The sequence below is a fragment of the Chiroxiphia lanceolata genome, unplaced genomic scaffold, assembly GCF_009829145.1.
Source record: "Chiroxiphia lanceolata isolate bChiLan1 unplaced genomic scaffold, bChiLan1.pri scaffold_80_arrow_ctg1, whole genome shotgun sequence".
Lineage (NCBI taxonomy): Eukaryota > Metazoa > Chordata > Aves > Passeriformes > Pipridae > Chiroxiphia > Chiroxiphia lanceolata.
In genome coordinates, this window is record NW_022476538.1 from 26757 (window position 1) to 50867 (window position 24111).

General features: G+C 60.0%; 1 protein-coding gene across 1 annotated transcript in view; it reads left to right on the plus strand.

Annotated features, from left to right (window-relative positions):
* The window catches only part of POLR2A (RNA polymerase II subunit A), a gene marked incomplete at its 3' end in the record, with an annotated part of 38926 nt that extends 15875 nt beyond the window's left edge, over positions 1–23051 (plus strand). The window contains exons 11-24 of the mRNA XM_032677683.1: positions 2137–2208; positions 2384–2521; positions 3752–3920; positions 5681–5775; positions 6560–6763; positions 9250–9472; positions 10918–11101; positions 12821–12992; positions 14576–14681; positions 15976–16181; positions 17450–17674; positions 19891–20137; positions 21887–21987; positions 22929–23051. Of these exons, the coding sequence (XP_032533574.1) occupies positions 2137–2208; positions 2384–2521; positions 3752–3920; positions 5681–5775; positions 6560–6763; positions 9250–9472; positions 10918–11101; positions 12821–12992; positions 14576–14681; positions 15976–16181; positions 17450–17674; positions 19891–20137; positions 21887–21987; positions 22929–23051 (2265 nt within the window). The remainder of the gene's footprint in view (positions 1–2136; positions 2209–2383; positions 2522–3751; positions 3921–5680; positions 5776–6559; positions 6764–9249; positions 9473–10917; positions 11102–12820; positions 12993–14575; positions 14682–15975; positions 16182–17449; positions 17675–19890; positions 20138–21886; positions 21988–22928) is intronic.
* Between the last annotated feature and the right edge of the window lie 1060 nt (positions 23052–24111).

A 24111-nucleotide genomic window follows, 5' to 3' on the forward strand; every position in this document is an offset into this window, starting at 1 on the left:
GGATTTCAGGGGGTTTTGGGATGGTTTGGGGGTGTTTGGGGTCTGTGGGGATCGTGCGGGACACGCTCACGGCCGTGCGCAAGTTCACCAAGAGGGATGTCTTCCTAGAGAGGGTGAGGGGTTTGGGGGGGTCATGGGGGGATTTGAGGAGATCTGAGGGGGCCCTGATGGGATTTCAGGGGGTTTTGGGGTGATTTGGGGTGGTTTGGGGGGTTTGGGGTCCATGGGCATCGTGCAGGACACGCTCACTGCCATGCCCAGGTTCACCAAGAGGGACGTCTTCCTAGAGAGGGTGAGGGGTTTGGGGGGGTCCTGGGGAGGTTTGGGGGGTCCTGATGGGATTTCAGGAGGTTTTGGGGGGTCCTGATGGGATTTGAGGGGGTTTTGGGGTGATTTGGGAGCTTTGGGGTGGTTTGAGGGGGTTTGGGGTCCGTGGGCATCGTGCAGAACACGCTCATGGCCGTGCGCAAGTTCACCAAGAGGGACGTCTGCCTAGAGAGAGTGAGGGATTTGGGGGGGTCCTGGGGGGTTTAGGGGGGTCCTCATGGGATTTCATGGGGTTTTGGGGGGGTCCTGATGGGATTTCAGGGGGGGTGAGGGGGTTTTAGGGTGATTTGAGGGGGTTTGGGGTCCATGGGCATCGTGCAGAACACGCTCATGGCCATGCCCAGGTTCACCAAGAGGGACGTCTTCCTCGAGAGGGTCCGTGATTTGGGGTGTTTTAGGATATCCTGTGGGGTCTCCTTGACTGACATGAAGGTTTTGGGGTGTTTTGGGGTGTTTTAGGATATCCTGTGGGGTCTCCTTGACTGACATGAAGGTTTTGGGGTGTTTTGGGGTGTTTTAGGATATCCTGTGGGGTCTCCTTGACTGACATGAAGGTTTTGGGGTGTTTTGGGGTGTTTTAGGATATCCTGTGGGGTCTCCTTGACTGACATGAAGGTTTTGGGGTGTTTTGGGGTGTTTTAAGATATCCTATGAGGTCTCCTTGACTGACATGAAGGTTTTGGGGTGTTTTGGGGTGTTTTAGGATATCCTGTGGGGTCTCCTTGACTGACATGAAGGTTTTGGGGTGTTTTGGGGTGTCCCCAGGGGGAGGTGATGAACCTGCTGCTGTTCCTGTCCACGTGGGACGGGAAGGTGCCCCAACCCGCCATCCTGAAGGGTTTTTGGGGCATTTTGGGGCATTTTTGTGGTATTTTAGGACACTCCACAGGTTCTCCTGTCTGAGGTGTGTTTTGGGGTTTTTTAGGATATCCTGTGGAGTCTCCTTGATTGATGTGAAGGTTTTGGGGTGTTTTGGGGTGTTTTAGGATATCCTGTGGGGTCTCCTTGATTGATGTGAAGGTTTTGGGGTGTTCTGGGGTGTTTTAAGATATCCTGTGGGGTCTCCTTGACTGATGTGAAGGTTCTGGGGTGTTTTGGGGTGTTTTAGGATATCCTATGGGGTCTCCTTGACTGACATGAAGGTTTTGGGGTGTTTTGGGGTATTTTAGGATATCCTGTGGGGTCTCCTTGACTGACATGAAGGTTTTGGGGTGTTTTGGGGTGTTTTAGGATATCCTGTGGGGTCTCCTTGACTGACATGAAGGTTTTGGGGTGTTTGGGGGTGTTTTAGGATATCCTGTGGGGTCTCCTTGACTGACATGAAGGTTTTGGGGTGTTTTAGGATATCCTGTGGGGTCTCCTTGACTGACATGAAGGTTCTGGGGTGTTTTGGGGTGTCCCCAGGGGGAGGTGATGAACCTGCTGCTGTTCCTGTCCACGTGGGACGGGAAGGTGCCCCAACCCACCATCCTGAAGGGTTTTTGGGGCATTTTGGGGCATTTTTGTGGTATTTTAGGACACTCCACAGGTTCTCCTGTCTGAGGTGTGTTTTGGGGTTTTTTAGGATATCGTGTGGGGTCTCCTTGACTGATGTGAAGATTTTGGGGTGTTTTGGGGTGTTTTAAGATATCCTATGAGGTCTCCTTGACTGATGTGAAGGTTTTGGGGTGTTCTGGGGTGTTTTAGGATATCCTGTGGGGTCTCCTTGACTGATGTGAAGGTTTTGGGGTGTTCTGGGGTGTTTTAAGATATCCTGTGGGGTCTCCTTGACTGACGTGAAGGTTCTGGGGTGTTTTGGGGTGTCCCCAGGGGGAGGTGATGAACCTGCTGATGTTCCTGTCCACGTGGGACGGGAAGGTGCCCCAACCCGCCATCCTGAAGGGGTTTTGGGGGTGTTTCGGGGCATTTTTGGGGTGTTTTAAGATATCCTATGGGGTCTCCTTGACTGACATGAAGGTTCTGGGGTGTTTTGGGGTGTCCCCAGGGGGAGGTGATGAACCTGCTGATGTTCCTGTCCACGTGGGACGGGAAGGTGCCCCAACCCGCCATCCTGAAGCCGCGCCCGCTCTGGACCGGGAAGCAAATCTTCTCCCTCATCATCCCCGGGCACATCAACTGCATCCGCACCCACAGCACCCACCCCGACGACGAGGACAGCGGGCCCTACAAACACATCTCCCCCGGGGACACCAAGGTAGGCGCTGGGGAGGGTCTGGGGGGGGGGGGGGAGGTGGTTTGGGGGGGATTTGGGGTGGTCTGGGGGGGATTTGGTGGGATTTGAGAGTGATTTGGGGGGGTTTGAGGAGGTCTAAGGTGGATTTGGGGTGGTCTGGGGGGGATTTGGTGGAACTTGAGGGTGATTTGGGGGGGTTTGAGGAGGTCTAGGGTGGATTTGGGGTGGTCTGGAGGGACTTTGGTGGGAATTGAGGATGATTTGGAAGGGTTTGAGGAGGTCTAGGGTCGATTTGGGGTGGTCTGGGGGGGGATTTGAGGGTGATTTGAGGAGATCTAGGGGGGATTTGGGGTGGTCTGGGGGGGATTTGGTGGGACTTGAGGGTGATTTGGGAGGGTTTGGGTGTTGGGTGCCCCAAGGGGGGTGCCCTTCAATCCAGGGGGGTTCTGACCCCCCCAGTGGGGTGGTGGGTGCCCCAAAGGGGGGTGTCCTCAATTCAGGGCGGTTCTGACCCCACAGAGAGGTGGTGGGTGCCCCAAAGGGGGGTGTCCTCAATTCAGGGGGGTTCTGACCCCACAGTGGGGTGGTGGGTGCCCCAGGGGGGGGTATCCCCAATCCAAGGGGGTTTCCATGGGGTGGTGGGTGCCCCAAGGGGGGTACCCTTCAACCCAGGGGGGTTCTGACCCCACAGTGGGGTGGTGGGTGCCCCGAGGGGGGTTCTGACCCCTCCATGAGGTGATGGGTACCCCAAGGGGGGTGTCCCCAATCCAGGGGGGTTCTGACCCCACAGGGAGGTGGGGGGTGCCCCAAGGGGGGTGTCCCCAATCCAGGGGGGTCCCGACCCCACAGTGGGGTGGTGGGTGCCCCAAGGGGGGTTCTGACCCTGTGGTGGGTACCCCAAGGGGGATGTCCCCAATCCAGGGGGGTTCTGACCCCCCAATGGGGTGTTGGGTGCCCCAAGGGGGATGTCCCCAATCCAGGGGGGTTCTGACCCCCCAATGGGGTGGTGGGTGCCCCAAGGGGGGTGTCCCCAATCCAGGGGGGTCCCGACCCCACAGTGAGGTGGTGGGTGCCCCAAGGGGGGTGTCCCCAATCCAGGGGGGTTCTGACCCCTCCATGGGGTGGTGGGTGCCCCAAGGGGGGTGTCCCCAATCCAGGGGGGTTCTGACCCCCCAGTGAGGTGGTGGGTGCCCCAAGGGGGGTGTCCCCAATCCAGGAGGGCTCTGACCTCCCCCCCTTTCCCCTGCCCAGGTGATTGTGGAGAACGGGGAGCTGATCATGGGCATCCTGTGCAAGAAGTCCTTGGGCACCTCGGCCGGGTCCCTGGTGCACATCTCCTACCTGGAGATGGGCCACGACACCACCCGGCTCTTCTACAGCAACATCCAGACCGTCATCAACAACTGGCTGCTCATCGAGGGTCAGGGGGGGCTCTGGGGGCATCCTGGGGGGGCCAGGGGGGGCTGGGACCCCTCCTGGAGGCACCAAACGGGGGCTGAGGGACCTGGGGACCTTCTGGGAGCTCAGCTTTGAGGGGACTTGGGTGTCCCTGGGGGCTCTTGGATCCTCTTCTTGGGGACAACAAGGACTTGGGGGGTCCTTGGACCCCTTTTTGGGGGGATTTGGAGGGTCCCTGGGGACTAGGACCCCTCCTGGAGGCACCAAATGGGGTTGAAGGACCTGGGGACCTTCTGGGAGCTCAGCTTTGAGGGGACCTGGGTGTCCCTGGGGGCTCTTGGATCCTCTTCTTGGGGACAACAAGGACTTGGGGGGTCCTTGGACCCCTTTTTAGGGGACTTGGGGGGTCCTTGGACCCCTTTTTGGGGGATTTGGGGGCCTTGGGAAGGTCAATGAGGGACTGGGACCCCTCCTGGAGGCACCAAACAGAGGTTGAGGGACCTGGGGACCTTCTGGGAGCTCAGCTTTGAGGGGACTTGGGTGTCCCTGGGGGCTCTTGGATCCTCTTCTTGGGGACAGCAAGGACTTGGGGGGTCCTTGGACCCCCTTTTGGAGGGATCTGGAGGGTCTGAGGGGGTCCATGGGGGGCTGGGACCCCTCCTGGAGGCACCAAATGGGGGCTGAGGGACCTGGGGACCTTCTGGGAGCTCAGCTTTGAGGGGACTTGGGTGTCTCTGGGGGCTCTTGAATCCTCTTCTTGGAGCCTGCAAGGACTTGGGGGGTCCTTGGACCTCTTTTTGGGGGGATTTGGAGGGTCCCTGGGGACTAGGAACCCTCCTGGAGGCACCAAATGGGGTTGAAGGACCTGGGGACCTTCTGGGAGCTCAGCTTTGAGGGGACCTGGGTGTCCCTGGGGGCTCTTGGATCCTCTTCTTGGGGACAACAAGGACTTGGGGGGTCCTTGGACCCCTTTTTGGGGGACTTGGGGGGTCCTTGGACCCCTTTTTGGGGGATTTGGGGGCCTTGGGAAGGTCAATGAGGGACTGGGACCCCTCCTGGAGGCACCAAACAGAGGTTGAGGGACCTGGGGACCTTCTGGGAGCTCAGCTTTGAGGGGACTTGGGTGTCCCTGGGGGCTCTTGGATCCTCTTCTTGGGGACAGCAAGGACTTGGGGGGTCCTTGGACCCCCTTTTGGAGGGATCTGGAGGGTCTGAGGGGGTCCATGGGGGGCTGGGACCCCTCCTGGAGGCACCAAATGGGGGCTGAGGGACCTGGGGACCTTCTGGGAGCTCAGCTTTGAGGGGACTTGGGTGTCTCTGGGGGCTCTTGGATCCTCTTCTTGGAGCCTGCAAGGACTTGGGGGGTCCTTGGACCTGTTTTTGGGGGGATTTGGAGGGTCCCTGGGGACTAGGAACCCTCCTGGAGGCACCAAATGGGGTTGAAGGACCTGGGGACCTTCTGGGAGCTCAGCTTTGAGGGGACTTGGGTGTCCCTGGGGGCTCTTGGATCCTCTTCTTGGGGACAACAAGGACTTGGGGGGTCCTTGGCCCCTTTTTGGGGCCTGGGGGTCGTCCCAACCCCCCTTTTTGCCCCTCCAAGGCCCTCCTTGTCCACAGTCCCCCCCCTTTCCCACCCCAAGACCCCCCCGATATCTCCCCCAAGGTGGCCCAGGGTTGGGGTTTTTTTGGGGTGAGGGGCACGGGGAGGGGTCAGATCTGGGGTGGGGGATGACCCTGAGTTGGGGGGACCCCCCTGAACCCCCAATGCCACCCCCTGCCCAGGTCACACCATCGGGATCGGGGACTCCATCGCCGACGCCAAGACCTACCAGGACATCCAGAACACCATCAAGAAGGCCAAGCAGGATGTCATTGAGGTGGGGTTTTTGGGGTCTCCTGAAATTTTGGGGGGTCTTCAGTGGGTTTGGAGGGTCCCCCGGAATTTTGGGAGTCCCCAGGTGATGCCAGATCTCAAGCAGGGGGTTCCTTTTTGGGGGGAATGTGGGATTTGGGGACCACCCCTTCCCCTGGGACACTTTGAGAAGCTCCCAGGGATCTTGGGGAGCTCCCAGGAATTTTGGGGAGCTCCCAGGGGTTTTGGGGAGCCCTGGTGACACCTTTGGACACTCCAGGAGCACCCTAAAGTATCCAAGGGGGGGATTTGGAGCCCTCCCAGGGCCATCTCAGCCCTTTCCCCTGGGACACTTTGAGGAGCCCTCAGGAATCTTGGGGAGCTCCCAGGAATTTTGGGGAGTTCCCAGAGATCTTGGGGAGCTCCCAGGGGTTTTGGGGAGCCCTGGTGACACCTTTGGACACCCCAGGAGCACCCTAAAGCATCCAAGGGGGGGGGTTTGGAGCCCTCCCAGGGCCATCTCAGCCCCTTCCCCTGGGACACTTTGAGGAGCTCCCAGAGATCTCGAGGAGCTTCCAGGGGTTTTGTGGGATTTTGGGGGGCCCTGCTGAGCCCATGGGGTCCCTTTTTGGGGTTCCAGGTGATGGAGAAGGCCCACAACAACGAACTGGAGCCCACCCCGGGGCCATCTCAGCCCCTTCCCCTGGGACACTTTGAGGAGCTCCCGGAGATCTCGAGTTGCTCCCAGGGATTTTGTGGGGTTTTGGGGGGCCCTGCTGAGCCCGTGGGGTCCCTTTTTGGGGTTCCAGGTGATCGAGAAGGCCCACAACAACGAGCTGGAGCCCACCCCGGGGAACACCCTGCGCCAGACCTTCGAGAACCAGGTGAACCGGATCCTCAACGACGCCCGCGACAAGACCGGCTCCTCCGCCCAGAAATCCCTCTCCGAGTACAACAACTTCAAGTCCATGGTGGTCTCGGGCGCCAAAGGCTCCAAGATCAACATCTCCCAGGTTTGGAAGGGCTTGGGGGGCTCCAGAGGGTCTTGGGGGGCTCCCTAAGGGGTTCCAGGAGGATCTCGGGGGGGTTTGGGGTGGTTCTTGTGGGGGTTTTTGGGATCCTTTGGGCACCAGGAGATCCAAGGTGGACATCTCCCAGCTTTGGGGGGCTCCAGGAGGATCTCAGGGGGCTTTGGGGTGGTTCTTGAGGGGTTTTTTTGGGATCTTTTGGACACCAGGAGCTCCAAGATCGACATCTCCCAGGTTTGGGGGTCTCTGGGGGACCTTGGGGGGCTCCCTCAGGGCTTCCAGGAGGATCTCGGGGGGGTTTGGAGAGGTTCTTGTGGGGGTTTTTTGGGATCCTTTGGGCACCAGGAGATCCAAGAGGGACATCTCCCAGCTTTGGGGGGGCTTGGGGGGTTCAAGGAGACCCAACCCCGTGGATCCTGGTGCATCTCCGTGACCTCCTCAAGGTCCAGGGGTGTCCCTGTAGGATCTGGGGGATCACTGGGATGTCCAGGGTGGTCTCCAAGGTGACCCAACCCCCTGGATCCTGGAGCATCTCCATGACCTCCCTGACATCTGGGGGATGTCCCTGTAGGGTTTGGGGTTTCCTGGGATGTCCAGGGTGGTCTCCAAGGTGACCCAACCCCCTGGATCCTGGAGCATCTCCATGACCTTCCCAAGGTCAGGGGGTTTCCTGGGATGTCCAGGGTGGTCTCCAAGGTGTCCAAGGTGACCCAACCCCTGGATCCTGGAGCATCTCTGTGACCTCCCTGACATCTGTGGGATGTCCCAGTAGGGTTTGGGGTTTCCTGGGATGTCCAGGGTGGTCTCCAAGGTGTCCAAGGAGACCCAACCCCCTGGATTCTGGAGCATCTCCGTGACCTCCCTGAGGTCTGGGGTTTTCCTGAGATGTCCAGGGTGGTCTCCAAGGTGTCCAAGGTGACCCAACCCCCCTGGATCCTGGAGCATCTCCATGTCCTCCCTGACATCTGGGGGATGTCCCAGTAGGGTTTGGGGTTTCCTGGGATGTCCAGGGTGGTCTCCAAGGTATCCAAGGAGACCCAACCCCCTGGATCCTGGAGCATCTCCATGACCTCCCCGAGGTCTGGGGGTTTCCTGGGATGTCCAGGGTGGTCTCCAAGGTGTCCAAGGTGACCCAACCCCTGGATCCTGGAGCATCTCTGTGACCTCCCTGACATCTGTGGGATGTCCCAGTAGGGTTTGGGGTTTCCTGGGATGTCCAGGGTGGTCTCCAAGGTGACCCAACCCCGTGGATTCTGGAGCATCTCCATGACCTCCCCAAGGTCAGGGGGTTTCCTGGGATGTCCAGGGTGGTCTCCAAGGTGACCCAACCCCCTGGATCCTGGAGCATCTCCGTGACCTCCCTGAGGTCTGGGGTTTTCCTGAGATGTCCAGGGTGGTCTCCAAGGTGTCCAAGGTGACCCAACCCCCCTGGATCCTGGAGCATCTCCATGACCTCCCTGACATCTGGGGGATGCCCCTGTAGGGTTTGGGGTTTCCTGGGATGTCCAGGGTGGTCTCCAAGGTATCCAAGGAGACCCAACCCCCTGGATCCTGGAGCATCTCCATGACCTCCCCGAGGTCTGGGGGTTTCCTGGGATGTCCAGGGTGGTCTCCAAGGTGTCCAAGGTGACCCAACCCCTGGATCCTGGAGCATCTCTGTGACCTCCCTGACATCTGTGGGATGTCCCAGTAGGGTTTGGGGTTTCCTGGGATGTCCAGGGTGGTCTCCAAGGTATCCAAGGAGACCCAACCCCCTGGATTCTGGAGCATCTCCATGACCTTCCCAAGGTCAGGGGGTTTCCTGGGATGTCCAGGGTGGTCTCCAAGGTGACCCAACCCCCTGGATCCTGGAGCATCTCCGTGACCTCCCTGAGGTCTGGGGTTTTCCTGAGATGTCCAGGGTGGTCTCCAAGGTGTCCAAGGTGACCCAACCCCCCTGGATCCTGGAGCATCTCCATGTCCTCCCTGACATCTGTGAGATGTCCCTGTAGGGTTTGGGGTTTCCTGGGATGTCCAGGGTGGTCTCCAAGGTATCCAAGGAGACCCAACCCCCTGGATTCTGGAGCATCTCCATGACCTTCCCAAGGTCAGGGGGTTTCCTGAGATGTCCAGGGTGGTCTCCAAGGTGTCCAAGGTGACCCAACCCCTGGATCCTGGAGCATCTCTGTGACCTCCCTGACATCTGTGGGATGTCCCAGTAGGGTTTGGGGTTTCCTGAGATGTCCAGGGTGGTCTCCAAGGTGACCCAACCCCGTGGATTCTGGAGCATCTCCATGACCTCCCCAAGGTCAGGGGGTTTCCTGAGATGTCCAGGGTGGTCTCCAAGGAGACCCAACCCCCCTGGATCCTGGAGCATCTCCGTGACCTCCTCAAGGTCTGGGGGTGTCCCTGTAGGATCTGGGGGATCACTGGGATGTCCAGGGTGGTCTCCCAGGTGTCCCCACCGTTGTCCCCCCGGGTTGTCCCCGCAGGTGATCGCGGTGGTGGGGCAGCAGAACGTGGAGGGGAAGCGGATCCCGTTCGGGTTCAAGCACAGGACCCTCCCCCACTTCATCAAGGACGATTACGGCCCCGAGAGCCGCGGCTTCGTGGAGAATTCCTACCTGGCCGGGCTCACCCCCACGGAGTTCTTCTTCCACGCCATGGGGGGCAGGGAGGGGCTCATCGACACCGCCGTGAAGACGGCGGAGACGGGTCAGCAACCCCCAAAAAACCACCCCTGGGGACACCAAACCCGCCCCAGATCTCACCTGGGGGAGGCCAAACCCTCCCCAGGTCCCACCCAGGAACCCCCGAACCCGCCCCAGATCCCACCTGGGAAACCCTGGGAACGCCAAACCCTCCCCAGGTCCCACCTGGGAAACCCTGGGAACCCCAAACCCTCCCCAGGTCCCACCTGGGGAGCCCTGGGAACCCCAGACCCGCCCCAGATCTCACCCGGGGAGCCCAAAACCTCCCCAGGTCCCACCCAGGGATCCCAAAATACCAACCAAACCCTCCTCAGATCCCACCTGGGGAGCCCTGGGAACCCCAAACCCTCCCCAGGTCCCACCTGGGAAACCTGGGAACCCCAAACCCTCCCCAGGTCCCACCTGGGAAACCCTGGGAACCCCAGACCCTCCCCAGATCCCACCTGGGAAACCCTGGGAACCCCAAACCCTCCCCAGGTCCCACCTGGGGAACCCTGGGAACCCCAAACCCTCCCCAGGTCCCAGCGAGGAACCCCAAACCCTCTGCAGGTCCCACTCAGGGATCCCAAAATACCAACCAAACCCTCCTCAGATCCCACCTGGGGAGCCCTGGGAACCCCAAACCCTCCCCAGATGCCTCCTGGGGACCCTCAAACCCTCCTCAGGACCCTCCAGAACCCTCAAACCCTCCCCAGATTCCTCCTGGGGACCCCCAAACCCTCCCCAGATCCCACCTGGGGAACCCCAGACGCTCCCCAGGTCCCTCCAGGGCCCCCAAACCCTCCCCAGATCCCTCCAGGGCCCCCAAACCCTCCCCAGATCCCTCCTGGTGATCCCTGGGAACCCCAAACCCTCCCCAGATCCCTTCAGGGCCCCCAAACCCTCCCCAGATCCCTCCTGGGTAACCCTGGGAACCCCAAACCCTCCCCAGATCCCTCCAGGGCCCCCAAACCCTCCCCAGATCCCTCCAGGGCCCCCAAACCCTCCCCAGATCCCTCCTGGGGATCCCTGGGAACCCCAAACCCTCCCCAGATCCCACCTGGGGAACCCCAAACACTCCCCAGGTCCCTCCAGGACCCCCAAACCCTCCCCAGATCCCTCCTGGGTAACCCTGGGAACCCCAAACCCTCCCCAGATCCCTCCAGGGCCCCCAAACCCTCCCCACATCCCTCCAGGGCCCCGAAACCCTCCCCACATCCCTCCAGGGCCCCCAAACCCTCCCCAGATCCCTCCAGGGCCCCCAAACCCTCCCCAGATCCCTCCAGGACCCCCAAACCCTCCCCAGATCCCCCCAGGGCCCCCAAACCCTCCCCAGATCCCTCCAGGGCCCCCAAACCCTCCCCAGATCCCTCCTGGGGATCTCCAATACCCCAAACCCTCCCCAGATCCCTCCTGGAGCCCCCCCAACCCCCTCCCCAGGTGCCCCCTGACCCCCGTGTGGCCCCCCAGGGTACATCCAGCGGCGGCTGATCAAGTCCATGGAGTCGGTGATGGTGAAATACGACGCGACCGTCCGGAACTCCATCAACCAGGTGGTGCAGCTGCGCTACGGCGAGGACGGGCTGGCCGGGGAGAGCGTCGAGTTCCAGAACCTGGCCACCCTCAAACCCTCCAACAAGGCCTTCGAGAAGAAGTGAGGGGGGAAGGGGGGCCTGGGGGGCCGTGGGAGGGTCTACGACCCGTCTGGGGGGGGTCGTTGAGGGGCTCCTGCCGAGGGTCGGGGACGTTTTGGGGTCATCAAAGAGCTCCTGCCGAGGGTTGGGGACATCTTGGGGTCGTTGAGGGGCTCCTTGCAAGAACTTGGAGTCATTTGGGGTCATCAAAGAGCTCCTTGCAAGGGTTGGGGACATCTTGGGGTCATCAAAGAGCTCCTACCAAGGGTTGGGAACATTTTGGGGTCATCAAAGAGCTCCTGCCAAGGGTTGGGAACAATTTGGGATCATTGAGTGGCTCCTTGCAAGAACTTGGAGTCATTTGGGGTCATCAAAGAGCTCCTTCCAAGGGTTGGGAACATTTTGGGGTCATCAAAGAGCTCCTGCCGAGGGTTGGGGACATCTTGGGGTCGTTGAGGGGCTCCTTGCAAGAGCTTGGAGTCATTTGGGGTCATCAAAGAGCTCCTACCAAGGGTTGGGAACATTTTGGGGTCATTGAGTGACTCCTTCCAAGGGTTGGGGACATTTTGGGGTCATCAAAGAGCTCCTGCCGAGGGTTGGGGACATCTTGGGGTCGTTGAGGGGCTCCTTGCAAGAGCTTGGAGTCATTTGGGGTCATCAAAGAGCTCCTTCCAAGGGTTGGGGACATCTTGGGGTCATTGAGGGGCTCCTTTGTAGAGTTGGGAACATCTTGGGGTCGCTGCTTGGCGCTTTCCAAGAGTTGGGTTCATTTTGGGGTCTTCAAAGAGCTCCTGCCAAGGGTTGGGAACATCTTTGGGTTCATTGAGTGGCTCCTTCCAAGGGTTGGGGACATTTTGGGGTCATCAAAGAGCTCCTTCCAAGGGTTGGACCCATCTTGGGGTCATCAAAGAGCTCCTGCCAAGGGTTGGGGACATTTTGGGGTCATTGAGTGGCTCCTTCCAAGGGTTTGGAGTCATTTGGGGTCATCAAAGAGCTCCTTCCAAGGGTTGGGAACATCTTTGGTTTCCCCAACCTTCTCCTGCCCAATTTAAAGCACATTTTGGGGTCCTGACTTCTCCTGCCCACCCTGGGTCCCATTTTGGGGTCCCCAACCTTCTCCTGCCCAACTTAAGCACATTTTTGGGTTCCTCAACCTTCTACCCAGTCTGGGTCCCATTTTGGGGTCCTGAAGCTCCTCCTGCCCACCCTGGGTCACATTTTTAGGGTCCCCAACCTTCTTCTGCCCAACTTAAGCACTTTTTGGGGTCTCCAACCTTCTCCTGCCCACCCTGGGTCACATTTTAGGTTCCCCAACTTTCTGCCCACCCTGGGTCCCATTTTGGGGTCCTGAAGCTTCTCCTGCCCACCCTGGCTCCCATTTTAAGGTCCTGAATCTTTTCCTGCCCACCCTGGGTCCTATTTTGGGGTCTCCAACCTTCTCCTGCCCACCCTGGCTCCCATTTTGGGGTCCTCAACCTTCTCCTGCCCAACTCAGGTCCCATTTTGGGGTCCCCAACCTTCTCCTGCCCAACTTAAGCACATTTTTGGGTTCCTCAACCTTCTACCCAGTCTGGGTCCCATTTTGGGGTCCTGAAGCTTCTCCTGCCCACTCTGGGTCCCATTTTGGGGTCCCCAACCTTCTCCTACCCACCCTGGCTCCCATTTTAAGGTCCTGAATCTTCTCCTGCCCACCCTGGCTCCCATTTTGGGGTCCCTGACCCCCCGAAATCCCCTCCCAGGTTCAAGTTCGACTACACGAACGAGCGGGCGCTGCGCCGGACGCTGCAGGAGGAGCTGGTCAAGGACATCCTGTCCAACGCCCACATCCAGAACGAGCTGGAGCGGGAATTCGACCGGATGCGCGAGGACAGGGAGGTGCTCAGGGTCATCTTCCCCACCGGAGACAGCAAGGTGACCCCAAAAACCCCGGAATCCCGCCCAAAACCCGGCCAGGGCACCTCGAGACCTGGCTCGAAACCCAAAATCGGAACCAAACCCCGAAATCTGACCCCAAAACCCAACCCAACCCCCAAAACTCAACCCAACCCCCAAAACTCAACCCAACCCCCAAAACTCAACCCAAACCCCAAAACTCAACCTAGAATCCAACCAGGGCACCTCAAAACACGACCCAAACCCCAAAATCTGACCCCAAAACCCAACCCAACCCCCAAAACTCAACCCAACCCCCAAAACTCAACCCAACCCCCTAAACTCAACCCAACCCCCAAAACTCAACCCAAACCCCAAAACTCAACCCAAACCCCAAAACTCAACCTAAAATCCAACCAGGGCACCTCAAAACACGACCCAAACCCCAAAATCTGACCAAAAAACCCCAAACCCAACCCAAACCTCAAAAATCCAACCCAAAATCTGACCCAAAACCCCAAATCCAACCCAAACCCCAAAAACCAACCAGGGCACCTCAAAACTCGACCCAAACCCTAAAATCCAACCCAAAACCCAACCCAAAAACCCAAAATCTGACCCAAAGCCCAAAATCCAACCCAAAACCCAACCCAAAATTCAACCCAAATTCCAACCCAACCCCCTAAATCCAACCCAAAACCTGACTCAAAATCCAACCAGGGCACCTCGAAACCTGACCCAAAATCCAACCCAAAACCCAAATCCAACCCAAAACCCAACCCAAAAAACCAAAACCCGACCCAAAACCCCAAAGTCCAACCCAAAATCTGACCCAATCCCCAAATCCAACCCACACCCCAAAATCCAAGCCAAAAGCCAAAATCCGACCCAAAATCCGACCCCAAACCCCCTGGGACACCTCAAAATCCAACCAGGGCACCTCAAAATCCAACCCCAAACCCCAAATCCAATCCCAAACCCCCTGGGACACCTCAAAATCCAACCAGGGCACCTCAAAACCCGACCCAAACCCCCAAAACCCAACCCAAACCCCAAAATCCAACCCAAAAACCCATCCCTGACCTGCCCTGACCCCAAATTTTTGATGCCCTGACCCAAATTTTTGATACTCAGCCCCCAATTTTTGATGCCCTCACCCCCAATTTTGATGCCCTGATCCCAGATTTTGTTACCCTCACCCCAAATTTTGATGCCCTGACCCCAATTTTGATGCCCTCACCCCCAATTTTGATGCCCTGACCCCAATTTTTGATACCCAGTCTCCAAATTTTGATGCCCTGACCCCATTTTTTGATGCCCTCACCCCCAATTTTGATGCCCTGACCCCATTTTTTGATGCCCTGACCCCATTTTTTGATACCCTCACCCCCAATTTTGATGCCCTGACCCCATTTTTTGATGCCCTCACCCCTAATTTTGATGCCCTGATCCCAAATTTTTTATGCCCTCACCCCAAATTTTTGATGCCCTCACCCCATTTTTTGATGCCCCGACCCCAATTTTTGATGCCCTGACCCCAATTTTTGATGCCCAGCCCCCAAATTTTGATGCCCTGACCCCGTTTTCGGGTCCCTGACCCCCCGTTTTCGGGTCCCCCCCAGGTGGTGCTCCCCTGTAACCTGCTGAGGATGATCTGGAACGCTCAGAAGATTTTCCACATCAACTCCCGCCTGCCCTCGGACCTGCACCCCGTCAAGGTGGTGGAGGGTGAGTGGGGGGACCCCAAACTGGGGGGGTTTGGGGAGATTTGGGGGGTTTGGAGATCCCAGAGCTGATGATAATCCCTGGATTTGGGGAGGGTGGGTGTTATAGGGGGTTGGAGCCCCCTTGGAAGGTTCTGGAGGTTCTTGAGGAGTCCAAGAAGGTTCTGGAGGTTCTTGAGGAGGTTCTGGAGGTTCGTTGGGACCCCAGGAAGGGTCTGGAGGATCTTGAGCCCCCCCCCCCAGAAGCTCCTCTGGGTTTGTGGGACTCCAGGAAGGTTCTGGAGGTTCTTGAGGAGGTTCTGGAAGTTCTGGAGATAACTGAGGAGTCCAAGAAGGTTCTGAAGATAATTGGGGAGTCCAGGAAGGCTCTGGAGGTTCTTTGGGACCCCAGGAAGGGTCTGGAGGTTCTTGAAGAGGTTCTGGAGCCCCCCAAGAAGGTTCTGGGGGTTCCTGAGCCCCTGGGAAGGTCCTGGAGGTTCTTGAGGAGGTTCTGGAGCATCTCAAGAAGGTTCTGGAGATTCTCAAGCTCCTCAGGAAGGCTCTGGAGGTTCTTGAGGAGGTTCTGAAGGATCTTGATCCTCCAGGAAGGTTCTGAAGGATCTTGAGGAGGTTCTGAAGGATCTTGATCCTCCAGGAAGGTTCTGTAAGTTCTTCAGAAGCTTCTGAAGGATCTTGAACCTCCAGGAAGGTTCTGGAGGTTCTTGAGGAGGCTCTTGAGCCTCTGGGAAGGTTCTGGAGGTTCTCAAACTCCTCAGGAAGGCTCTGGAGGTTCTTGAGGAGGTTCTGAAGGATCTTGATCCTCCAGGAAGGTTCTGAAGGATCTTGAGGAGGTTCTGAAGGATCTTGATCCTCCAGGAAGGTTCTGTAAGTTTTTCAGAAGCTTCTGAAGGATCTTGAACCTCCAGGAAGGTTCTGGAGGTTCTTGAGGAGGCTCTTGAGCCTCTGGGAAGGTTCTGGAGGTTCTCAAGCTCCTCAGGAAGGCTCTGGAGGTTCTTGAGGAGGTTCTCCAGCCCCTCCAGGAGGTTCTGGAGGCTCTTGAGGAGGTTCTGGAGGAGGCTCTTCAGGAGGTTCTGGAGGTTCTTCAGGAGGTTCTTCAGGAGGCTCTTGAGCCTCTGGGAAGGTTCTGGAGGTTCTCAAGCTCCTCAGGAGGGCTCTGGATGTTCTCGAGGAGATTCTGGAGCCCCTCTAGGAGGTTCTGGAGCCTCCAAGCCCCCCCAGAAGGTTCTGGAGCCCCCAAGCCCCCCCCGGAAGGTTCTGGAGCCTCCAAGCCCCCCCTTTAATCCCCTGTCTCCCCCCAGGGGTGAAGGAGCTGAGCCGTAAGCTGGTGATCGTGAACGGGGAGGACCCTCTGAGCCGGCAGGCGCAGGAGAACGCGACGCTGCTCTTCAACATCCACCTGCGCTCCACCCTCTGCAGCCGCCGCATGGTCGAGGAGTTCCGGCTCAGCGGGGAGGCCTTCGAGTGGCTGCTGGGCGAGATCGAGTCCAAGTTCAACCAGGCCATCGTGAGTGGGGGGTTGGGGGGGTTTGGGGTCAGATCTGGGGGTTTGGGGTCAGATCTGGGGGTTTGGGGGGGTTTGGAGTCAGATCTGGGGGGTTTGGGGGGGATTTGAGGGGGTTTGGGGTCAGATGTGGGGTTTTGGGGTCAGATCTGGGGGGTTTGGGGTCAGATCTGGGGGTTTGGGGTCAGATGTGGGGGTTTGGGGGGCCTTTGAGTGGCTGCTGGAGGAGATCGAGTCCAAGTTCAACCAGACCATCGTGAGTGGGGGTTTGGGGTCAGATCTGGGGGTTTGGGGTCACATCTGGGGGGTTTGGAGGCCTTCGAGTGGCTGCTGGGCGAGATCGAGTCCAAGTTCAACCAGACCATCGTGAGTGGGGGGTTGGGGGCAGATCTGGGGTTTTGGGGTCAGATCTGGGGGGTTTGAGGGGGTTTGGGGTCAGATCTGGGGGTTTGGGGGGTTTGGGGTCACATCTGGGGGTTTGGGGTCAGATCTGGGGGTTTGGGGTCACATCTGGGGGGTTTGAGGGCATTCAAGTGGCTGCAGGGCGAGATCGAGTCCAAGTTCAACCAGGCCATCGTGAGTGGGGGGTTGGGGGGGGATTTGGGGTGTTTGGGGTCAGATCTGGGGGGTTTGGGGTCAGATCTGGGGGTTTGGGGTCAGATCTGGGGGTTTGGGGGCATTCGAGTGGCTGCTGGGGGAGATCGAGTCCAAGTTCAGCCAGGCCATCGTGAGTGGGGGGTTGGAGCCACATCTGAGGGGGGTTTGGAGCCACATCTCAGGGGGTTTGGAGCCACATCTCAGGGGGTTTGGAGCCACATCTGAGGAGGGTTTGGAACCACATCTCAGGGGGGTTTGGAGCCACATCTCAGGAGGGTTTGGAGCCACATCTCAGGGGGTTTGGAGCCACATCTCAGGGAGTTTGGAGCCACATCTCAGGGGGGTTTGGAGCCACATCTCAGGGGGGTTTGGAGCCACATCTGAGGAGGGTTTGGAGCCACATCTCAGGGGGTTTGGAGCCACATCTCAGGGGGGTTTGGAGCCACATCTGAGGAGGGTTTGGAGCCACATCTCAGGGGGTTTGGAGCCACATCTGAGGAGGGTTTGGAGCCACATCTCAGGGGGGTTTGGAGCCACATCTCAGAGGGTTTGGAGCCACATCTGAGGGGGGTTTGGAGCCACATCTGAGGAGGGTTTGAACCCACATCTCAGGGGGGTTTGGCTGCATCCCAGGGCTGGTTCTGGGGTCCCCCTGACCCCCCGTGTCCCCCCAGGCTCACCCCGGGGAGATGGTGGGCGCCCTGGCCGCGCAGTCTCTGGGGGAACCGGCCACGCAGATGACCCTGAACACCTTCCACTACGCGGGGGTGTCGGCCAAGAACGTCACCCTGGGCGTGCCCCGGCTCAAGGAGCTCATCAACATCTCCAAGAAGCCCAAGACGCCGTCGCTCACCGTGTTCCTGCTGGGCCAGAGCGCCCGCGACGCTGAGAGGGCCAAGGTGGGACGGGACGGGGATGGGCTGGGCACGGGGGTGGCCTGGGGACACCTTGGGGACATGCTGGGGACACAGTGGGGACATGCTGGGGGTGGGGATGGCTTGGGAACACCTTGGGGACATGCTGGGGACAGCCCAGGGATGTGCTGAGTGTGGGGATGGCTTGGGGACACCTTGGGGACATGCTGGGTGTGGGGATGGCTTGGGGACACATTGGGGACAGCCTGGATGTAGGGATGGCTTGGGGACACCTTGGGGACATGCTGGGTGTGGGGATGGCTTGGGGACACATTGGGGACAGCCTGGATGTAGGGATGGCTTGGGGACACCTTGGGGACATACTGGGTGTGGGGATGGCCTGGGGACACCTTGGGGACCTGCTGGGGACAGCCCAGGGATGTGCTGGGTGTGGGGATGGCTTGGGGACACCTTGGGGACATGCTGGGGACACAGTGGGGACATGCTGGGGGTGGGGATGGCTTGGGGACACCTTGGGGACATGCTGGGTGTGGGGATGGCTTGGGGACACGTTGGGGACAGCCTGGGGACAGCCCAGGGGTGTGCTGGGTGTGGTGATGACTTGGGGACACCATGGGGACACATTGGGGACCTGCTGGGTGTGGGGATGGCTTGGGGACACGCTGGGGACATGCTGGGGACACAGTGGGGACATGCTGGGTGTGGGGATGGCTTGGGGACACCTTGGGGACAACTCAAGGATGTGCTGGGCATGGGAATGGCCTGGGGACACATTTGGGACATGCTGGGTGTGGGGATGGCCTGGGGACACCTTGGGGACATGCTGGGGACACAGTGGGGACCTGCTGGGGACACATTGGGGACATGCTGGGCGTGGGGATGGCTTGGGGACACGCTGGGGACATGCTGGGGACACCTTGGTGACATGCTGGGTGTGGGGATGGCTTGGGGACACCTTGGTGACATGCTGGGTGTGGGGATGGCCTGGGGACACCTTGGGGACATGCTGGGGACAGCCCAGGGATGTGCTGGGTGTGGGGATGGCTTGGGGACACCTTGGGGACATGCTGGGGACACCTTGGGGACACATTGGGGACCTGCTGGGTGTGGGGATGGCTTGGAGACACGCTGGGGACATGCTGGGTGTGGGGATGGCTTGGGGACACATTGGGAACAGCTTGGGGACAGCCTGGGGACGTGCTGAGCGTGGGGACAGCCTGGGGATGGGGACAACCTGGGAGATACCCAGGACATCCTGTGCCCCCTGGAGCACACCATGTCCCATATCCATGTCCCCATGTCCATGTCCCCATGTCCTGATGTCCCCATGTCCCCCCAGGACATCCTGTGCCCCCTGGAGCACACCATGTCCCCATGTCCATGTCCCCATGTCCCCATGTCCCCCTAGGACATCCTGTGCCATCTGGAGCACACCATGTCCCATATCCATGTCCCCATATCCCTGTCCCATGTCCCCATGTCCTGATGTCCCCATGTCCATGTCCCCATGTCCTGATGTCCCCATGTCCCCCCAGGACATCCTGTGCCCCCTGGAGCACACCATGTCCCATGTCCATGTCCTGATGTCCCCATGTCCTGATGTCCCCATGTCCCCCCAGGACATCCTGTGCCCCCTGGAGCACACCATGTCCCATATCCATGTCCACGTCCCCATGTCCTGATGTCCCCATGTCCCCCCCAGGACATCCTGTGCCATCTGGAGCACACCATGTCCCATATCCATGTCCATGTCCCATGTCCATGTCCTGATGTCCCCATGTCCACGTCCCCATGTCCTGATGTCCCGTCCTGTCCCCCCAGGACATCCTGTGCCCCCTGGAGCACACCATGTCCCATATCCATGTCCTGATGTCCCCATGTCCTGATGTCCCCATGTCCTGATGTCCCCACACTGATCCTTCCATGTCCCCTCCTGTCCCCCCAGGACATCCTGTGCCGCCTGGAGCACACCATGTCCCATATCCATGTCCCCATATCCCTGTCCCATGTCCCCATGTCCTGATGTCCCCATGTCCACGTCCCCATGTCCTGATGTCCCCTCCTGTCCCCCCCAGGACATCCTGTGCCCCCTGGAGCACACCATGTCCCATATCCATGTCCCCATGTCCCCATGTCCTGATGTCCCCTCCTGTCCCCCCCAGGACATCCTGTGCCCCCTGGAGCACACCATGTCCCATATCCATGTCCCCATGTCCTGATGTCCCCTCCTGTCCCCCCAGGACATCCTGTGCCGCCTGGAGCACACGACGCTGCGCAAGGTGACGGCCAACACCGCCATCTACTACGACCCCAACCCTCAGAGCACGGTGGTGGCCGAGGACCAGGAGTGGGTCAACGTCTACTACGAGATGCCCGACTTCGACGTGAGCCGCATCTCGCCCTGGCTGCTGCGCGTCGAGCTCGACCGCAAGCACATGACCGACCGCAAGCTCACCATGGAGCAGATCGCCGAGAAGATCAACGCCGGTGGGTCTGGGGAGGGGTTGGGGGGCTTTGGGGGGGTCCTGGGTGAGAATGGAGGGGATTTGAGGGGGGTTCATGGGGTCCTGGAGGAACCCAGAGGAGCTTTGGGGTGACCGAGATGAGCCCTGAGGGCATCTGAGGAGCTTTAGGGGAGTCCTGGGTGAGCCTTGAGGGCATTTGAGGGGCTCTAGGGGGGTCCTGGGTGAGAATGGAGGGGGTTTGAGGGGTCCTGGGTGAGAATGGAGAGGATTTGAGGGGTCCTGGTTGAGCCTGGAGCCCATGACCAAGCCCCCCATGGAGCAGATCGCCGAGAAGATCAACGCCGGTGGGTCTGGGGGGGGCCTAAGAGGGGTCTGGGGGGCTTTAGGGGGGTCCTGGGTGAGAATGGAGGGGGTTTGAGGGGTCCTGGGTGAGATTGGAGGGGATTTGAGGGGTTCTGGTTGAGCCTGGAGCCCATGACCAAGCTCCCCATGGAGCAGATCGCCGAGAAGATCAACGCCGGTGGGTCTGGGGGGGCTTAAGAGGGGTCTGGGGGGCTTTGGGAGGGTCCTGGATGAGAATGGAGGGGATTTGAGGGGTCCTGGGTGAGATTGGAGGGGATTTGAGGGGTCCTGGTTGAGCCTGGAGCCCGTGACCAAACTCACCATGGAGCAGATCGCCGAGAAGATCAACGCCAGTGGGTCTGGGGGGGGATTGAGGGGCTTTGGAGGGGTCCTGGGTGAGAATGAGGGGTCTGAGGGTGAGAATGGAGGGGATTTGTGGGGTCCTGGAGCCCATGACCAAGCTCACCATGGAGCAGATCGCTGAGAAGATCAACGCCGGTGGGTCTGGGGGAACTTAAACGGGGTCTGGGGGGCTTTGGGAGGGTCCTGGATGAGAATGGAGGGGATTTGAGGGGTCCTGGATGAGAATGGAGGGGATTTGAGGGGGGTTCAGGGGGTTCTGAGGAGCCTCAGGGGGTCCTGGAGATGCTTTGGGATGACTGAGATGAGCCCTGAGGGCATCTGAGGAGCTTTAGGAGGTTCTGGGTGAGTCTTGAGGGGGTTTGAGGGGCTCTAGGGGTGTCATGGGTGAAAATGGAGGGGATTTGAGGGTCCTGGGTGAGAATGGAGGGGATTTGAGGGGTCTTCAGGGGGTTCTGAGGAGCCTCAGGGAGTCCTGGAGGAGCTTTGGAGTGACTGAGATGAACCTTGAGGGCATCTGAGGAGCTTTGGCACGTCCTGGTTGATCCTGGATGGTCTCTGAGGGGTCCTGGTTGATCCTGGATGGTCTCTGAGGGGTCCTGGTTGATCCTGGGTGGTCTCTGAGGGGTCCTGGGTGGTCCTGGATGGTCTCTGAGGGGTCCTGGTTGATCCTGGGTGGTCTCTGAGGGGTCCTGGGTGGTCCTGGATGGTCTCTGAGGGGTCCTGGTTGATCCTGGGTGGTCTCTGAGGGGTCCTGGGTGGTCCTGGATGGTCTCTGAGGGGTCCTGGTTGATCCTGGATGGTCTCTGAGGGGTCCTGGGTGGTCCTGGATGGTCTCTGTGTGATCCTGGGTGGTCTCTTGTTGATCCTGGATGGTCTCTGAGGGGTCCTGGTTGATCCTGGATGGTCTCTGAGGGGTCCTGGGTGATCTCTGAGGGGTCCTGGTTGATCCTGGATGGTCTCTGGTTGATCCTGGATGGTCTCTGAGGGGTCCTGGTTGATCCTGGAGCTCTGCTGGGTGCCCTGAGCCTGGGGGTGACCCACTGACCCTCCCTGTGTCCCCCCCAAGGCTTTGGGGACGACCTGAACTGCATCTTCAACGACGACAACGCGGAGAAGTTGGTGCTGCGCATCCGCATCATGAACAGCGACGAGAACAAGATGCAGGAGGTGGCCTGGGGGGGCTTGGGGGGGCGTCTGGGGGGCCTTCAGGGGGTCCTAGGGGAGCCTGGAGGGGCTTTGAGGGGATTCTGAGGAGCTTTTGGGTATCTTGGGTGAGCTTTGAAGGCATCTGAGGGACCTTCACGGGGTCCTGGGAGGGCCTGGAGGGGCTTTGAGGGGTTCTGAGGGGCCTTCAGGGGGTCCTGGGGGAGAACAGAGGAGCTTTGAGGGGGTTCTGAGGAGCTTCTGGGTATCTTGAGTGAGCTTTGAAGGCATCTGAGGGACCTTCAGGGGGTCCTGGGAGAGCCTGGAGGGGCTTTAGGGTGTTCTGAGGGGCCTTCAGGGGGTCCTGGGAGAACCTGGAGGGGCTTTGAGGGGTTCTGAGGGGCCTGCAGGGGGTCCTGTGAGGGCCTGGAGGAGCTTTGAGGGGTTCTGAGGAGCTTCTGGGTGTCTTGGGTGAGTTTTGAAGGCATCTGAGAGACCTTCAGGGGATCCTGGGAGAGCCTGGAGGGCGTCTCAGGGGTCTTGAGGGGGTCCTGGGGGAGCCTGGAGGGGCTTTGGGGGGTTCTGAGGGACCTTCAGGGGGTCCTGTGAGGGCCTGGAGGGGCTTTGAGGGGTTCTGAGGGGCCTTCAGGGGGTCCTGAATGAGAATGGAGGGGCTTTGAGGGGTTCTGAGGAGCTTTTTGGGGGTCCTGGATCACCCTTGAGGTTGTCTGGGGGGTCCTGGGTGAGCCCTGAGGGCATCTGAAGAGCTTTTTGGGGATCCTGGGTAAGCCTTGAGGATGTTTGGGGGGTCCTGGGTGACCCTTGAGGGTGTTTGGGGGGTCCTGGGTGACCCTTGAGGGTGTTTGGGGTTCCTGGGTGCCCCATGGCTTGGGGGGTGACACAAGGTGGGCTGGGGGTCACCTGTGGGTGGTCTGGGGGTCACCCCTGTCCCCCTCTGTCCCCAGGAGGAGGAGGTGGTGGATAAGATGGACGACGACGTGTTCCTGCGCTGCATCGAGTCCAACATGCTCACGGACATGACCCTGCAGGGCATCGAGCAGATCAGCAAGGTGGGGGCACCTGGGGGGGTCTGGGATGGGTGGGGGGGTCCCCAGGGGTACCTGGAGGGGGTGGGGGGGTCCCCAGGGGCACCTGGAGGGCTCCAGGAAGTGGTGGAGGGGCCCAGAAGGGTCCCAAAGGGAACCTGGGAGACTCCGGGAGGGTCTCCAGGAGCAGCTGGAGGGGCCCAGGAGGGTCCCCAGGAGTACCTGGAGGGGTTCAGAAAGGGGTGGAGGGTCTCCAGGGGTACCTGGAGGGATCCAGGAAGGGGTGGAGGGTCTCCAGGAGCAGCTGAAGGGCTCCAGGAGGGTCCCAAGGAGCACCTGAAGGGCTCCAGGAAGGCGGTGGAGGGTCTCCAGGGGTGCCTGGAGGGGTCCAGGAATGGGTGGGGGGTCTCCAGGTGTACCTGGAGGGTGTTGGGGGTCCCCAGGAGTACCTGGAGGGGGGCCCAGGAGGGTCCCCAGGAGCACCTGAAGGGGTCCAGGAAGGGAGTGGAGGGTCCCCAGGGGTACCTGGAGGGGCCCAGGAGGGGGTGGAGGGTCTCCAGGAGCACCTGAAGGACTCCAAGAGGGTCCCCAGGGGTACCTGGAGGGGTCCAGGAGAGTGTGGAGGGTCTTCAGGGGCACCTGGAGGGGCCCAGGAAGGGGTGGAGGGTCCCCAGAGGTACCTGGAGGGCTCCAGGAGGGTCCCCAGGAGCACCTGGAGGGCGTGGGGGGTCCCCAAGAGTACCTGGAGGGGCCCAGGAAGGGGTGGAAGGTCTCCAGGAGCACCTGAAGGGCTCCAAGAGGGTCCCCAGGGGTACCTGGAGGGGCCCAGGAAGGGGTAGAGGGTCTCCAGGAGCATCTGGAGGACTCCAGGAGGGTCCCCAGGGGTACCTGGAGGGGCCCAGGAAGGGGTAGAGGGTCTCCAGGAGCATCTGGAGGACTCCAGGAGGGTCCCCAGGGGTACCTGGAGGGGCCCAGGAAGGGGTGGAGGGTCTCCAGGAGCACCTGAAGGGGTCCAAGAGGGTCCCCAGGAGCACCTGGCGGCCATGGGGCGTCCCCAGGGGTACCTGGAGGGCTCCAGGAAGGGGTAAGGGGTCTCCGAGGA